Source organism: Crocodylus porosus, unplaced genomic scaffold, assembly GCF_001723895.1.
Source record: "Crocodylus porosus isolate Cpor-Errol unplaced genomic scaffold, CroPor_comp1, whole genome shotgun sequence".
NCBI classification, from domain to species: domain Eukaryota; kingdom Metazoa; phylum Chordata; order Crocodylia; family Crocodylidae; genus Crocodylus; species Crocodylus porosus.
The window spans coordinates 141,420,665-141,439,070 of NW_017728931.1; the positions used below are offsets into that span (position 1 = coordinate 141,420,665).

The 18,406-nt window shown below is 39.8% G+C and overlaps 1 protein-coding gene across 4 annotated transcripts in view; it reads left to right on the forward strand.

Moving 5' to 3' along the window:
- LRGUK (leucine rich repeats and guanylate kinase domain containing) overlaps positions 1-18,406 on the forward strand; it is a 68,921-nt gene that overhangs the window by 22,707 nt on the left and 27,808 nt on the right. For 3 of the 4 annotated variants that reach the window (XM_019543776.1, XM_019543778.1, XM_019543779.1), the window contains 6 exons: positions 510-590; positions 2,175-2,324; positions 3,992-4,098; positions 8,470-8,589; positions 12,570-12,666; positions 13,768-13,881. In XM_019543776.1, coding sequence (XP_019399321.1) covers positions 510-590; positions 2,175-2,324; positions 3,992-4,098; positions 8,470-8,589; positions 12,570-12,666; positions 13,768-13,881 — 669 coding nt within the window. The remainder of the gene's footprint in view (positions 1-509; positions 591-2,174; positions 2,325-3,991; positions 4,099-8,469; positions 8,590-12,569; positions 12,667-13,767; positions 13,882-18,406) is intronic. The other variant, XM_019543777.1, reaches the window with a different exon arrangement.

Below are 18,406 nucleotides of genomic sequence, written 5' to 3' on the forward strand. Positions count from 1 at the left end.
GGCAATTAGATAAATAGTCAAGTGTTAAAATGCAAATAGAGCCACTTCCTTGCAAAAACTTCCCCCCACCACCAAAAAAAAGTTGCAAAATTTTGGGGGCCCCAGCCAGTCGCCCGGTTTGCCCTCCCCTAAGGCCACTACTGTGAAAACCCACAGTTTCTCAGACAGCTGTTGCCTGGCTTTTGCACATCAGCCTGTGAAAATTGGATGCACTGAGCAAAGTAAAGCATTGGAGAGAGTTGTGTCTTTTAAAATAACCATGCACTTAGTAAGGCACGTTCCCTATCTGCAATGGAAATTACCCAGTTTGCATTACTGGAAGTATGATATTACATGTGGTGGGTATGTGTACACATTTTGAAAGTATATTGGGGGAGGTGGGGGGAGAGGCAGGGTTGTACCCATGTTTTAAGGTTTAGCACTTAAATGCTTTCTGCTCATAGCTATTGTACTTATTATATGCACTATTATAGCTATTATACTTATGCTGTATATCTCTGTATAACTAGATTGCTGATCTGGGTGAGCTTGAATATATTGAAGACCTACCTCTCCTTAGAGGCTTAAATCTGTTAAACAACCCAGTGCAGGTAAGAGAGGCTACAAGGAGCCAAAAATGTATTTGCAATGATTAGTTTAGTTTTTGTCCAGATGTTAAAGCAACGCATAGAAAGAATACATATTATACATGCTCTCCTGAAATAAAAGCTCTGAAAAAAAAATTTTCTCACCGAAGTCAGGGGAAAGGCTCCTGTTAACTGCACTGGAAGCTGATTCTACCTCTTAGCAACAGCCACCTTTAAAACTGCCTCCCCTTAGAAAAGTGATTGTCAGCCAGGGTGCCACAGCGCTTTGGAGTGCCATGAGATCCTTTTAATGGTGATGCACAATATTAGCATTGTTATGTGTGCAAATACCTACATACAATTCACAAGATAACCCCAGAGATTTCACGTAGGAGTGCATAGGGTCAAAAACAGGTTGACCGGTTGTAGGCTTTCTTAGTTTTTTGCAACAGAAGAATTGCTTTGTTATTTTTTGTGTCATCAAATAAAGAGTAAAAGCGAAGACTTGGCATTTTTTGAGCAGTGCCTTGAGTATAACCAGATAGAAAGCCACTGCCCTAGAAACTGATTTTTTTCTTTCTGATGGACTCATTCTTTATTCAAGATCCCTGCAATATCCCCAATAAATGTCCCATTGATCAATGACATCAGCATCTAAAGGGGAGTAAAATCATATGTTTTGACTGTGTACAATCTGTCCTGAACTGTACCAAAGATTAAAAGTAATATCATTTAAAGTTTGATGATTTTTCAGATCCCTTTTGAACTTGACAGTGATTTGCAGTGTTGGGAAGAAATGGTCAGGATTTCATTTCTCTCTCTTGGTTCAAGATAACTATGTCAGTGTTTTATTGTGGCTTCCTTAAGAACAGTCTGTTATTGTGTACAATGCAATTAATAGGGGAAAATACCTGTAATATGCCTACCCTATAGCTCACAGCAACCTTTGCTTGACGAGACAGCCAGCCTCCTCAGAGCAGAATTTGATCTTGCTTAAAGATCACATGCGTGTGATCTTTTCCTAGCTATTTTACCGTTTTTTCAATTACTTTAAAAAAATAAACAACAATTATCTTAAGACATCTTTGACCTTCTCGAAATTTCAGTAGCTTACCACAGGACTTGGCTTTTTTTTTTTAGAAACAGTACAAGTACGCTTCATCAGGTTGTCAAGATGTCAGCTCCCTGTTTGATTGCTAATTATTCTTTTATTATTATGTCTCTGCTTTTTTTAGCCACTTAAAAGCATCAGTAATGATTATTTTATACTGTAACTTTTTTAACAACACTTTTTGCAAGATTAGGGGTATTAGTGTGGTTTATTATGTAATTCCCATATAGGAGACTACTTTCTGTCCTCATTAATTCTCTCTGCAGGTGGAGTTAGAAATGATATCATTCTTTAATTCCTGTCCCAAACTATTGTACAGTGTTGCTGCAAGCTGTTGATCAGCTGCCAGATTTCACGTTAGAGATGGCTGCATTTCAATGATCGGTTTATAGAGCATATTGAGATCCTTCAGGGTAAATGGCATTATAGGCTACAATATATTAAGATAAAATACATGTGATGTTTTTGTAATCGAATGGAAGTTAAATATTTTGCAGCGCAGCTTAAATGTTTGCAGATGTAAAAAGAGAACAGTGCATCATTTCTCATATTTCTATCAGGAACAAACAGAATATTGGCTCTTGGTGATTTTCATGTTGCTCCGTTTAACAGAGCTGGATAACAAGAAGATTACAGTGGAAGAAAAGGTACACAATCACTTTAGTTTGGGAGTGTTGCTAAATAATCCTGCTGCCGGCTAGAAGAGAGTTAAAATGCCAGTTATTTTCAGTAATGTTTATATGCAAATAAAGAATTGCTTTATGTGGGGAGGAAAATTACCCACATGCCAGCTGGTAAGTGTCAATTCAGAGAGTTTGCTTTTAGGCTCCTGACATGTAACTGTATATCTGCTGTATAGTGAAAAGCAATTTATGGCATATCAGTGTGAAAATCTCCCATAAAGTATATGTTTCTTAATAAAGAAATGACTGAGTAGATTTTAGCAATCACAATAGTCCCTAGTTACTAGTTTAGATTCATTAGTTAATATTGGCCAAGTGCTTTGAAGCTGTAATCAGTGCATTATTACTAAGAAGCATTTTCTTAAGATGGCTTATACTGCTAAGTAAACTGTCTGAAAGCTACAGGCAAGATTTGTTTCATGATTTTTTTTTTACTGGACTAACTTTATGGTTGGTAGAGATGTTAGACAAGTTTTCAGGCACCAAATGCCCTTCTTCAGGTCTGCTTGTCTAATATTTCTCCCAACCATAAACTTGGTCCAGTAAAAGATTTCATGAAACAAATCACGTTCCTTGTTTTTTTTTCCCGTTGTCCATCACAGCTGTGACAACAGTGCAACACTACTGAAAGCTGTAACATCCCTTGTAATTCTGTGCACCACTTCCATTAGCGGGAATCAGATTTTAAAAGAGCTTTTAGTAAGAAATAACTGGAGGGACAGGTTGATAAGCAGGTGTTACAAAGAACCTTTCACCTCTGTACTGATACCTGAGCTATACACAGTGCTTGGGCCACAACCGTGTTAGAACCATTAGGACAGTAAATTGCTACCAAAGTTGAAGCCTTGAATAGAAAATTCTTTTTAATGTGGCCCTTACCATGATTTCAGCTCATTCACTCTAGACTTGTAAAACATATCAGAGCTGTTATCAGCCATGACTTCTCAGCAAATATAGCCAGAGCCTAAGTCACCAGCTTATGCTGCTATCTGATCATTGTGGCCTATACAAAATGACTTAGTGGTTCCTAGTCCATTTCCAAATAAGCTGATTACATTAAAAAAAAAAATCCGCCATTTATCAGCACCAGCTAGACCTTTCAGCAAAATTGGCTAGAATGGGATGTGTTTATACTCCCTTCTCTTTCCAAGATGAGGACTGAAGTCCTTTTAAGGGTGGCTTTGTAACAAACTTACACTGCAACTGCCCCGTCATTCCCTTTCTGGGCAATAAATGAAGGACTCTGTCTTTCAATTTGCTGTCCTTCACTACAACTAAGAAAAGACACACACACACACAAAAGGAAAACTAAATCATAAACAAAGTCACTGTGCGCTTTATAAGATGATTTGCTTCCCTTAGCCTCTGCCCTCCTTCCAGGAAAAGCTAGAATAAATTATGGAAAGATGATGAGATAGCGTGAAATGTTTTCCATCCATCTATTGAACTGTATTTAAACCTCCCCAAAAGATATATACATTCGCACCCCTGATTATGAACAAGCCAGATACAAGGATGAGCACAAGAAAAGAAGGAAGTCCTCATTATTCACAGTACTCTGTGCAGTGTATTACCAGTAAGAGCAATGACATGGCTGTTCTTCTTCTGTTGCCTCCTTATTCTCCTAACAGGTCGCTGCGGTTAATAAGTATGACCCTCCTCCAGAAGTGGTTGGTGCAAAAGATCACATGACCCACGTAATGTACAGCCTGATGCAGCCACAGAGGATCTTTGACAGGTAACCTTACCTCCAGTTTATGTCCAGTCCTTTAGGTGGCAGTCGAGTAAAGCAGAATGAATTGTCCTCATCCAGGGGAGGGCTCTCTATCGCTTTCACACCTTTAAATCCGTCTAATGAAGAGTAGCCATTCTGTAGTTTGCTATTATCAGTCTGGAAATTAGGCAAATCTTGTTTGGTTGAGTTGATTATGAAATGAAGTTAGTTGCTCACCTCTACACTCTGAGACAGATTGCCCAAAGCTCCATTTCTTTTAAACAATCTGCTGAAGCAGATGGCCATTCGCACCAGAAATGAAAGATGCAAAAATTCTATCAATACCCACAGGCAATTTAAAAATCTCTAGAGGGTGAAGCAAACTCTGCAGCGTAACTTCTTCCTACTCTATTTACTCCTTCCCTTCACACTGTTGACATCCCATTGTGAGCAAAATGGCTTTACTCTGTAACTTGGAGTACAATTTACATGTTTGGAGCCAAACTTTCAAATTTACACTGAAGCCCAGCCAATTCTGCATTTTGAGAGGGGAAGGTGTTGACCACAGATGAAAGCACAGAGACGAGAGTGAGTTCTAGGTGCTGTTTCCAGGCCTGGCATTGTTTTGTTGTGCATCTTCTCTCTGCTTTGTTTCTTGGCTATAAGACAGGAATGACGGGACTTGTCTACCTCATGCAGGCATTGCAGTTCCTATTTCATAAATGTTTGCAGAGTGCTTTGCAACAGTCAATTAAAGATGATATAAATACACATTTTTATTATTGTTGGCAACATTTCCATGCTCACTTCTGTATCCCAAAGTCTATTTTAGGCATCTACTCATCCATTTGGGCATCTAAATACATAGCCAAGCACCCTACTTTTAGGCCTATGGTTAGTAATTCAGAAATCTGTGTGTTTGTTTAAGATTCTTCATTGTCCCCTGGGACTGATCCTGAAAAATGCTAAACACCCCCCTTACATTGCTCATTCCCGCACAGGTGCCCATTAGCCTGTAAAATCAATTATTATTTTGCAGGATTGGGATCTCTTCAAGCACATGACGACTTTGCAGAAGATCCATGCTATGAATTCCTTCTAAACCAGACATAGATGTAGTTCAGATATTGGTTTATAGTTACGTATATTTTATTGCTAAACGTGTGCTTTTCAGTAACATTCTGTATGCTTTCAGAGGTCCTCTATAAACAAACAGGTAAGCATATGGATTGGCACTTAAGGTAGTGACTTGTAATGTTAATGAAGCTTTGAGTGTTTGCCAGTATGCAGCTGGAAGAGCATGCACCATGCTCATTAATGAAACGTTCCTAATGATGCTTTTTCCCTCTAAATTTCTAAATTAGAAAATGCTTATTTAGAGTCATTTTTATAGCTCATTTGCATTAATATCCCTAGATCATACACAAGCCATTTTTTATTTTTCAATTATTAATAATAATTCCATTCAAACAAAATTAGAGAGAGCCATAAAGTTGAAAAGTTACACACTTAATGATCAGGAAATGTCAATATTGCCATTATTTGTGCAATGCCCTTTCTGCATATGTTTTATGATGCTGTCTTTAATCACATGATAACCTGCTATTGCTTAAACAATATGTGATTCCTTCCGCAACCTTAAACGCAGGTGAAAAGCGTGATTTAATCACAGCCCATAAAAACCTATATGAGGACCAGGAATTTGATAACAGGTAGCTCTTTAGTCTACTAGAAAAATGTATAGCATGACCCATGGTTGAAAACTAGGCATATTCAGACTAGAGAAAAGGCAATTGTATTTTATTTTATTTTTATTTTATTTTATTTTTTGTGAGAGTAATTGACCCTTGGAACACCTTTATTAGGATAGAAGGGTACTCTACCAGTGGAAATTTTAAAATCACAATTGGAGATTTTTTTTCCCCAAGATTTTATCTAGCTCAGTCACAGTTATCTGACTCAAAGCAGGATTTATTTCAGGAAGTCCTGGACCTATGTTATGCACAAGGACAGACTAGATAATCACAATCATCCCTCCTGGACTTAAAATCTATGAAACTGAGACAGCTGCGTAGTACTCTGTATACCAGAGATAATTTATGTTGGCCTATGCACAACAAATGAACTCAAGGGTTCCTCACCTTACAAGATACTCCTTGCAATATTGTTGGAAAAAATTACATGATGACATAGGGTCATTTGAAACACAGTAAGTGATGATGCAGTTAAATAGGATATTGTAAAATGTGCTCCTTGTCCATCTGATATACCAAAAAAAAAAATCCAGGAACTTTGTTTAAAGAGCCTAGAGTTCTGTGTGTGATCATATCCACTAATACCGTATTATATCAGTATAGGATATGATATTATTCTGGAAAAGAACAGGTTGAAGAATGAAGTCCAACTCGGAAATCCATATCAGGGCCTTATGTATTTATAAGAAATATAAATTAAGAGCCATCTTAAAGATAGGAATTTTATATCTTCAAAAGCTGGGTTGGTGTTATTATTCACAAGGAACAGGGCCTCAGGTAGCTAATGAGGGTGCTTCTACTGTGTGTAGATAAATCCTGAATCACCCGTTATTAAACATTTTTCATACAATTCATATCTTCCTTACAGGCCCTTTTTAATAATAGACTCATGATAGTAGTTGCTTTTCTTGCCGGTATCTCTCGGGGCCATGTTGTGTTGAGCCAGTCTTTTTCCAAACAGCAAAGGAAAGGCAACCTGAAAAGATGGAGAAACCAAGAAGGGAAGGGAAGCTGCTTAATTAAACAGAATATATCACTTTAGCAGGTTTTTGTTAAGCAATAGGTTTTACATATTTCACCATGTTGGCATTCTTAATGTCCCAGGTTATTTTGCTCATATTTTCTTCATAATTGTTGTATAAATATGTTTGTAACCAGAATAAAAGGCAAACAATATGCCATAAAACACTATAAGTCTACTGAGGGATTCTGCTGCTGTTCTGCTGTTAGTGTTTAAGGGGATGTAGCGTGCTACTCTGGGACTCAAAGACCAGGATTCAGTTCCCTGTTTATCCCCAGAATACCCTGTGACCTTGGAAAAGTCACTAAATTTGCTCTTTTTCCTCTGTTTCTCACCACTGAAGTAGGGATAGTACTTCCCTTCTTCACAGGGATGTTAAGAAGATAAAATCTAATAATGCTTTAGTGCCACCAAGATAGTACGGTATTATAGAAGTACCTAGATGGATTGAGCTGTTTTGCTGGTGTGAGCTAATGCAGGCGGGAAACCATTAGTCTGAACTATCTAATTTTTTTCTTAGCTTAAGCTGGAAGGTTATCATTATTTCAGATGGATTTAGTCATCTATTTCTCTTGCCATTTCCATTATAAACCCTGTTTTCAGGGATTTATATTCAGCTGTTTTAAATCACATTAGACTGAAGTTTGGCGCACAGATGTAATATTTTCCCCCTTTAAAATAAAACTTAAATGGGTCAGACCATTTATTAGTTTCAAAAGTAGGATATTTTAAAAATTATTTCAGCTGGTTTTGACGTGTTTTCAAATGGCGTAATTTTAAAAACCATAGTGAAGATTTAAAAAAAATGAGTCTCAAGTTACATTCCATATTTAGACACCTAAATAAGTGCTCTGACTTTCAAAAGTGCTGAGCGCCCACAAATTGCCTTTACTCTTTGTTTGCAGCTGGATGCTTATCGCTTCTGAAAAACCGAGCTGCTGATTCCAGTATCTAAACATAGACTTGGGCCAAGATATAAAACGTGTGTCTGAAGTTAGGTTGCTGTATTTTTGCAAGCACTTTGGATTCTGTCGCCTTAGGGTCCTGAATGCTTTCTACTTCTGTCAACGTTGGTGGGAGGGGAGGGTGCTTAGCACTGCACAAGACTGGGCCCATACACTTTAATGACTTCCATCCGACTGAACTAGAAAGCACTTTACAAACTGCTGCCCTGTTCCAGCAAACCTTTGAAGTTAATGAGATTAAATGCAGGAGCGTATAAAGGTTTGCAGGGTCAGCCCTAGACACATACAAGGCCCACTTCTTTGACCAGTAAAATATGATCATTGGGCATCTTTGTAGCAGCAAGAGCGTTTCGAAAAAGGTCGCAAATCTAAGTTACAGTCTGAGCCAGATACACCCTGTATTGCAGTCTTCCTCATGTGAAAAATGCCAGGACTTCTCTTATTAAATATTTTGTGCTGAATTTATTGTTTAAAATTTGCCCAGCTGCACGTGCTTCTTTGTCTATTGTTGCTTTGTGGCATAAATTACGTGACTAGCGCAACAGGTAGAGGAGTTAAATTCCAGTGATGACAAAATATGCAAAGAGCTTATAAAACATGAGTGAAAGTGTCCATTGCAGGAGGTACAACAGCACTTTGTTTTCCCTTCTTGCAGCACTTTGCCTAGTCTTGATGCTCCCTACCCCATGCTGATATTTGTTGGGCCTGTGGCCTGCGGGAAGCGGGAACTTACTCACAGAATCTGCAGACAGTTCAATAATTTCTTCAGATACAGGTAAATTCACCCCAGGCACTTAAGAAAACATGGAGTGGGAGCAAGGCTAAATTTGTTGCATTTTTTTAAAGCAAGTTAAATGGGTGTTGCAGTGTGTTCTGTCTCTTACCAGATCTAGATTGCCTGAAGTCCTAATTTATCTTCCCTATTTTGAATAAGCACACTGTCATAAATATCATGATCCTTTCCAGGTGAACCGCAAAGTAAAAAAAAAAAAAAAAAAAAAAAGTAGCTTTAGTGTTTCTTGCGTCCATCCACCCATCCAGTCTTTGCCCCCCTGTCTTGCTAGAGAAGTGCAAACTTTTCTTCTGAGCGTTATATAATGTGCCCAGTTGCAAAAATGTTAGGGCGCCTGTACAGTTTGCATTCAGAAGTGAATAGGAAGCTACTGTCATTGCTGGGACTGTAATGTGCTCTCCCTTAAGGCTACTGTCATGAAAGTAAATAGGCATTTTCTACACTTAACCAAAAGCAGTGTCGAACTTTCAAAGGTAGTGCTATATAGCATACGCTGCAGTGACCTGTAACATCCATTGCTGTCAGTATTACACTTTCTTACCCCCATTCTCTCTCCTCCATTACCTCTGTTCATTACACATTGGTTGGGTTGTCTCTTTAGATTCTTTGAGGCAGGGACTTTCTCTTCTAGTTATATATACAGCGATTGTCCAAGTGGAGCCCCAATCCTAGTGGGGGAGGTTCCTGGGTAATAGTGTAATAACTATTAAGAATAGAGCTAATAATTAGGTATATTCATTAACTGACAAGTGGCGTTGATTCTTCAAAAGCCTAGTACCATAGCACCCTGGACTAGGTTTTTGTTTGATACTGTAGATCAGGATCTGCCTGCTCTTTGAAGAAGGCTATTTGTATTTCTTCTTGCTCGCAGTTTGCAATATATATATATATATATATAAACACTAGATTCATGAGCTAATTTAGGAAGTCAAATGGACATTTGACAGAAAAGCTGCAAAGATTACATGACTGGAAAAATCAAATGTGCCAACTCCATTTTTTTGCTAAAATTTTGTAAGGTTTGCAATTGCAACCAATTGCAAACTGGTTGGAATTTTCACTGTGTGGTTTTGAAGAACATGTCTTTTTTATGTATACATTTTATTCCCTAAAAGCATTATGTGTGAGGGAGAAAAAGAGACAGAATCTTAACGGAGCAGAAAATTGCAACCATAAAGCAAAGTTGTATTTAAATTATTCAGTGGAGATTTAAGCAATATTATAGCTTACTCTCTTAAATTTCAAACATTCCACTCATTAAAAATGTATTTCATGCAAGATATCCTGGCAAGTTGAATGTAAACATGGCCTTGCAATTAAAAAGGGTTGTAACGTGTAAAAGAGATTCAAAAAATAAAGTGAAATTAGACTTGGAAACCATCTGGCTAGTGCTCAGGAATGACCTTTAAAGCTGGGTGCATTTATAATATCTTTACAAAAATCAGCCTTTGAAGTGAAAGTTTTATATAGCACACTGTTCTCATTTACCACAGCTTACTGATAAAATAGTGGCACCCACTAATGCTGCTACATTTAAAGATCTGTCAACCTCTGCATCATAAACTTGACTTCTTAGTGGTTTACAGCTCAGCTGTCTTAAAGAAAAGAAAAGAACTTCTTCAACATTATACCTAATATCTTAATACAGGGGAAAAAAATAGAATAAATTAGTCTGACAAGGCTTTTTTTCCCCCAGAACTGTATATATTTATTCAATAAACAACATTACAAAGAAACCAGACAAGTAAGTGCTGCATGGTTTTCAGTTAGAAACCCTCAAATGATCAGAATAGACTCTTTATATTGTTAAGAATCTACTGAAACACCTTTGGAACAAAAAAGAGAATTAAACGAAATATTTGCAATTCCAAATTAAGATCAAGTGATATTTGCATTGCTTTTGGCAGGTGAAGTAGTAGACGTAGGATTAGAATTTTCTCTTACATTAGGATCCCTTTACCATGCCCTGGCAATATAAAAACAACAGACTATATCTGAGACTCAGGCCCACAAGTATTGAATCATCGAAAATGAAAGTCGGAAGGGACCTCAGGAGGTCACATCTAGTCTAACCCCCTGCTCCAAGCAGGACCAGCCCCAGCTACATCATCGCAGCCAGGGTTTTGTCTTAAAAACCTCCAAGGATGGAGAGTCCACTGCCTTTCTTGGTAACTTGTTCCAGTGATTTATTACCCACCTAGTGAGGAATTTTTTCCTAATATCCAATCTAAATTTCCCTTGCTGCAACTTGAGACTGTTGCTCCTAGTTTTGTATGTGGTTTGTCTTCAGTGATACCCCATACCCAAATAAAACAGGTGGATGTCAAGCTTGGAAATGGAATGTAGGACTCCTGCCTTCCAGTCCCTTGCCCTAGACCGAGGTACTCAACCACTGGCCCATGAGTCTGATCCAGTCCCCAGTGAACAAAGGGCTTCCCATGGATCTGAACATTTGGCAGCAGGGGAGCAGTGGCCAGATTTTCCGTGGGGAACTCCCTGGTCCAGATAGTGTGGCCCTGCAGGCTGGATCGGGAATACTGGGCAGTGCAGGTCCTCATCCCAGCGGGGGTCGCGTGGAGCATGATTCAGGTGTGCAGACTGGGTGGAGGAAACATGGGGCCCCAGTCTGGCCCACAGACCAGCCCACAGCCATGTATCTGGCCTGCAAGGGATAAACATGGAGTGCCACTGGGCACGTCTACATGATATGCTATGTCACTGTAGCAATGAGCTGTAATGTTCAGTTTGGCCCTAACCTTCAGCATGCAAGCTGTCTGCCCAGTTTTATGTCACAAAACTGATTAAAACTCATTATCAGCCAGGCTCAGTCTAATTTAGGTGTGAATGACTTTTTGCTGGGTTTATCAAAAGCCAAGGAGACAAAATGTTATCAGTGTAAGTCTACACCAGAGATCTGCATGACATTTTTGTTTCACTTGCCTACAGTGTAAATTAAAAAGAAGGCAAGGTAGCATCTGCCAATAATAGGGCGTGATCCGCTGCTGTGAGTGGCTGAGACCAGATGCACAATGGCTAATTGCAGCAGAATAAGTAAAAAATCATTGAACCCTTTAAACCAAAATCTCTTCATACATGAACTTAAATAAAGAGCCAGATTCAAGTTCATGTTCATTTTATTCTAGAATAAAGTTTCCATGTCAGGTGCATCACATTGTTTTATGTGGTAGTGACCATTTGAAATAATTCCTCTTTCTGTCTTATCTCCAGCTGACTACTAATCCCAGCTCTGATTTCATTTTGGCATTGCCATTTTAGCATCTGCCTGGTTGTTCTACCTCAGTGGCTCTCAGCCAGGGTGCTGCAGCACCCTGGGGAGCTGGGAGATGCTTTTAAGGATGTTGCTATTAGAAGTGAAAACGCCTGCATACAATTCACAACATAAAGTCAAAGATTTCAAATGCAAACCCAGTGGACCTGCTACGGTCTTCCTAAGTTCCTTGCAACAGAAGAATTTTCTGTACTCCAGAAACAAGTGATAGCGAAGAACTGGCATTTTCTGGGGAGGGCCCTGAGCCCCCCCAAATTGAGAACCTCTGTTTTACCTACTCCTTCCATGTGTTGTTCAACTTAACCCCCTCCAGGTCTTCCCCTACTTAAAATTCCTCTCCCTGCTCACCAGGAATTGACACAGGCAAACAAACAAATCCATCTTTTCCCAACTTCAGGGTGCTGTGACAGTGTCAGCTTAGGCTGTCCTGGCTTTTTTAGATTTATAGCCAAAATATAATGTTATATTAATACAGTTTTTTTTGTATTTATAGGTTAGTCTTTCAAATACGCAGCGTTAGGGGTATGATTTGCGCCGTTTTATATTTCTCATATTTCTTCTCTCCTTTAAAATAAAATGATTTGTAGCATTCTTCCTTATTCTCCATCCCACTGTATAGCTGCTTCAATGATTGAAAACAAGTTATTTCATTATTATCCTATATATCTTCCAGTCCCTGTCATACCACGAGGGCGCCCTATTTTGGAGAAGAAAACAGACTTGATTTCTACTTCGTTTCTCAGGAAGCATTTGTTAAAATGGTGAACATGGTAAGCGTTGGAGGAGTGTCTAAGTAGGCCTGTTCCTGTGGCATCAGTAAGTCCATTGCTCCTCCCTTTAGAAAAAAAAGCTTTTAAGGACCTAATTTCTGGGAAAAAAATGTGTATATACTGCTATGTAACCGACACATATGAACAGTAACCGCAGCTGATACATAGATATACAAATGGCTGTTTACACCGTCTCTTATCGTACTTACAGAAGTGCCGAGTACAACAGGCCAAATGCTCAGCTGGAATCTTACACTGTCTTACAATTAAATAGTTGCTTATTTGCATATGCACATAGCCCATGTGGGTTAGGAGAACAGTGGTGCTGGAAGGCTCAAATAGCTCGTCATCTTTTTCAACAGCCCTTCTGGGACCACAGGACAGGAAATTCACCCAGAAAGCATCTTCTCTGTCCCTTTCTCCTCTATGGGCAGAATCCCTTCAGCTACTGCTTCTATTGTGCTTCTGGTCCTACAGTGCAGTTTTATCTTGAAACGCCCTGCTGCCGTTCATTATTTCTGTCCCCGCAAGCAGGAAAGCCCAGAAATTCTTAAGCCACCGAGTGTGTTTAGTAACTCCTCCTCAGTGTCAGATATTTACATCTCTTTGGGCGCACGCTGTGGAGTACCAAAGTTTCATTACCCAAGTTTTAATATTGACATTTCCCTTTCAATTATATAGTCTCCTTCCAGGTTTGCTTTGTGTCTCCCCTCTCATCTTTAGTATCTTCTGTTTCATCCGATGCTGCATTATGGTTTGATGCAGTATCAAAGGAAGATGCCCTTGCTTTAGATCTTATGTTCTTTTCCCATGTGAATGAATAACCAATGAAAAGCTGTAACCTGTCAGCAGATTGTTTTACAGGGACTGATGTTTTATTATCCATGAACAGTGTACAAACCTGTACCCTTGGGCCCCTGCTCTTTGCTGCAAATTTTGCACTCTGTGGCCTCGTTATCATTGATGATTTAGGCATGGTAGGGCCTTTCACTAATGGGATCCAAAGAAGTCTAGAATGATCATTTTTACCATGCTACCATGTAGGACAGTTGTCATCACTGTCTTGCCATTGTCATGATGCATTATTGTGTTTATTTTCAGGGGAAATTTATTGCAACCTATAAATATAGTGGCTATTACTATGGCCTAGGAAGAGAGACTGTAGAATCAATTGCCAGAGAGGGACTTGCAAGTTGTGTTCATTTGGAAATAGAGGTAAGTGTTATCTATTACAAAATGTGGAAACTTGTCCAGGCTGAATCCTAAGCAATTGGATTTAGTTTTGCTATTTGTTCTTGATGTACATAATGCTTACCATGACAGACAACAATACATAGATCATGATTTACAAGTACTAATAGATTCTTTCTGTCCCCATCAGAAGATAAGTCCCATCTTTGTGAGCTTTGCAAACAAATTTCCATTGATGGTAGTTTCTACAGATGTTCAAATTGTGATTGGATGTGCCACCTAGTTCCACAAACATTTTTGGCTCCTCCTTTGTCGAGGTGTCTTCCAGCTGGGACCTATGCATGGTGCCAAAATAAACTGTAACTCCTGGTAAATTGTACAGATTTGTAACAAGAAATGAAATAATTAACAACATTGACATTTAAATTATCCTCATTGTGGAGTCAGTATATACTACTGCACTGACATGCAAAGGCAGTTCATACCTACCAGAGTAACTGGTGCATGTGCTTTGCAGACTGATGTAGGTATCTCCGCATGGGTTATACTCTGCTCACTGTAACAGTTAAAGAGGATTCTGAAAGTTAAGATTGAGCAGAACAAGACATGAACCTTCATAGGATTTCACAGCACCTAGAATTTCTAAATGAGATGGGAGTCCCATTGTGGGAGACAGAGTATAGCCACTTACTGACACAAAGTCCTCTTGAAGAGTTTACAGGCTTGATTGACTTAGGTACACCAAGTCTCGGAGAGAAAACAGCCACAGAAAGTTCAAGTTATGTGACCAAGGTTATACAACAATTTAGTAGCACAGCCAGGAATATCCACTACTGATTCCCAGTCATTGACCTGTCCACTAGATTAGCAGTTCTCAATCTTTTTAGACTCGTGGCGCTCCCTTGAAAATGCCAGTTCTTACCTTTCACTCATATTTGGACTACAAAAACATAATAGAGCAAGTCTCCGGTTGCAAAGAACTCAGAAAGACCACAACGAGGCAAATTGTTTTGACTGTGGATTCCTTTTTGAAATTTCTAGGTTTATCCTGTAACTCATGTTTGTACACATATCAGTGCTAACGTTAGTTGGCACCTCGGAGCACACTTGAAAGTATCTCAAAGCATGACAGGGTGCCATAGTACCCTGGTTGAAAATCATTGCTCTAGACCATACTGCCCTTTCCTCCAGCTGAGCTAAGCTCTGTTGCTTGGCAGTGCAGTAGTCATGGGCCGTGTGTTGTACATTTATTGAAAGGTGGTTTGGTCCCTTATGCACCAACCAGCCGTGTTGAAATGATCAGGACTGCTTATGAGCTAAGATACCATTGCACATAAGTACATCAGAAACTGGTCTCAGATTTCTTAACATAAGACAGACATCAAATGAGTGTGGATCACTAAAACATGACTTTGAGTGACAATCAGATCATCACTAAGCAAATCAGAAAGCACTTTGTCTTACAGTTATTGAAGAGATTAATCATGTGTGTTTTACCTTCTTGTGCATCTAGATATTTGGTATATACAGTAATGTATGTACATTAGTCATTACTTATAAGTTTGCTCATCAGTGTCAATAAAAAAGTCTAGCCATCCCCCCCATCCCCACATACTTGAGGGCCAAGGGTAGCCAAGCAAGTGCCTGGTACTGAACTGCTGTGCAATCTCATCCAAGTAATTTAATCTCTCTGTGGCTCTGTCCCCTTTCCCACCTTTTGTCTGTCTTGTTCATGAGGCAGTGAATTATCTTCAGTTCCCACTGATTTTAGATAGCATCATGTGTGCTTGCCTTCTTACAGCCTAGAACTTTGAGTTCACATATGAAGACAAACAGACCACGACAGTGGAAATGTGTCTCAACGTTTGGCAGGCAAACTTCTTTGAGTAGATGTGAGATCTTTTATTAGACTCAGTAGTTGGAAAAAAGTTATTTACAAGCTTTCGGGCACGAGCAGCCTTTGTCAGGCATAGGGAGTCTCTGCTCTTCTGAGATCTCCAAGGAATGTTTCACCAAGCAGGTGCCATATTAAATGGTTTAGAAGTAAGAGCTCCATGGAATAATATTTACTAAAAAAGAGATCCCATACGTATGGGACAGAGACTGAGTATTAGTGACAAGAGTATGTTGGGCAGTCAGTTAACAAATCTCTCTAGTGCCAGACTTCTATAATTGTGCAATAATTATGGAGCGGTCTAAATTGCTATAGATTTTGGTGACAGAAATATAGCAATGGCTTATACACCCTCAGGTATCCCTCTGCAAGGCAGAACTTACTGGCATGTTTGCAGCACTATACTAACCTGGTTACGCTATGTTCAGTTTGGGAGCTAGCGTGCATGGTATACCTGGTGCATCTCAGCCCAGCACTCCTCGCACCAGATAGACATATCCAGAAAATATTTTAGTCCATTATGTTCTGGTAAGCCTATAACAAAGTAATTTAAAACTACTAAGAGAAATTTTTAATCATAGCCAATGAGCCACAGCTAAACATTCAGAGCCATTTAATTCCCTTTAATCTAGAGCACATTTCCTACTGCTAACTTTATACAAGCTTTGTAGTAAATAAATTTCTAGTGAGGGGAAGTTGCATTGCATTCTGGTACATAGGAGAAATATTGTAAAGAGACATCTAACACCATCGGCAGTAAGCTGTGAATTTTAAGTAGCAGTGTCCTAGGCATACCCCTGTATGGATCAGTCATAGAAAAACAGCAGGTCTCTCCAAGGAAAGTGAATAAGCTTTCTGTGTGGATACCTTGCCCAGATATTAGATATTACCTTGCTCCAATAAAGAATGTGGAAATCTTGGAGCGCATACAGTTATCACTGGCTGCACAAAAGGTACAGGCAAGAAGGTGAACTTACTTTGTCCATGTTCTGAGAATGGTGGATAACAAGATCCCCCTGTTTGGACAACCCCAAGGCAAAGAGAAGATAACTTGACCCAGAAAGATCCTCTAGCACATCAGGGACCAGAGCCACCCACCTTACAAGAGAATATGTTCAACAAATTGAAAGGAGGAGTCAGGGCAGGATTGCCGAGCGCCGACTGACCTGATTTTTCAGGAACTGGGATCAAGTTTGGACTTTCCAGACCTCACCCTTCTCCCCTTGGCTGCTGGGGTCTGTAGTCACACAGTTAGCACATATAGTTGTAGGTGCTGCAAGTGCAACGTAGGCAGGCAATTTATGTTTTGGTCCTACTTTTCAGATGCATCTTCAGTTTCTGACCCACTTGGCCCTGCCATGGTCCACTTGCCCACCCCTCATTTCAGTGATACCACATTTTGTATATGAGACAAGTTTGTATACACCAAAGGTTCCTTCCATCTTTCCATTCCCCCCCACAATTCTTGCTTTCCCTTTCTTTTAGGGACAGATGCAGATAGAGTAATGGCTAAGATGATTTGTGTTTTGTTGAGTTAACACATTTACTCAATTCTAAATCAAGGGTTTTTCCCTCATTCATCACGGGGAAAACAAAGCCTCATCTTAGAATAGGGTATCACAGCTGGGAGAAACAGTTGTGCAGGGAGCCCAGCTGGGGCAGGGACAGCATCAGCAGCTCTGCTTTTTCCCAGCCTTGACTTTCCCCTGCGTCTACCCCGCTTTCTTCTCCTCAACCCTTCTTTCTTCACTATTTACCCCAGCCTCTTCTTCCCCCCCACCTCGCCTGCCCCCTTGCTTCTGCTTTTCCCATTGCCTGCCTCCCTGCTGCTGTTTTCCAGCTGCAGCAGTGCAGAGACACATTTAAGATGACCCACCAATAATTAGATTCTAGATACAGAAAATTATAAATTTGCTATAACTTTCCATGTACAGAATCTAATTGTTGGGGGGGGTCATCTTAAATTCAAAATAATCTTAATATCAAGTAAATGTAACTGTTCTCTGTGTCTGGGAGGTAAGTCATTTAGGGTGTTTCACCCTTTTCGAGCTGAGATGGAGCATTGGATGTTATGCTGGAAGGTATCCATGTCAGCTGGGTTTTTTTGTTTGTTTTTTTTAATCTATAGACAGTTAGGGCATGTCTGTCCCATCAAAGCCCCATGTTAGGGAAGACCTGCTTGGAGTGCCCTGCAGCCCAGCGTAACTTTCCTTAGAACAGCGCATGGAAAGAGCTTTGGGCATGTTTATGGTTGTATGCCCAGTATTTACTAAGGGCAGCTGTGTCGCACCCTTTTTGGGTGCATCATGCATACAGTGGGGGTTTTATGCCTCATTGCAACCTTTCCATGTCCTTTGGTGTGGACATGTACATTCAGACCTGGTAAAAATTAATGGGAGTATTAACTTGGGGTCAGGGGCTCTGGCTAAACGTTCAGAACTCTTTGATCCCCTTTCCCCACCTTCCACTGGTCACCAAAATCAATAGGGCTCTGCTAGTCAATGCGTACAATGCTCCTGCAATGCTGGAATTGATTGGATATTGTGTTCAAAGTTATTGCTTTTATATCCAAGATGGTCGCACCCAGAGGGTCGTGGTGGAGGGGTCGGTTTTGACCTGGAAGGGTGTGGGCAGTGGGGTCCCGCAGGGCTCGGT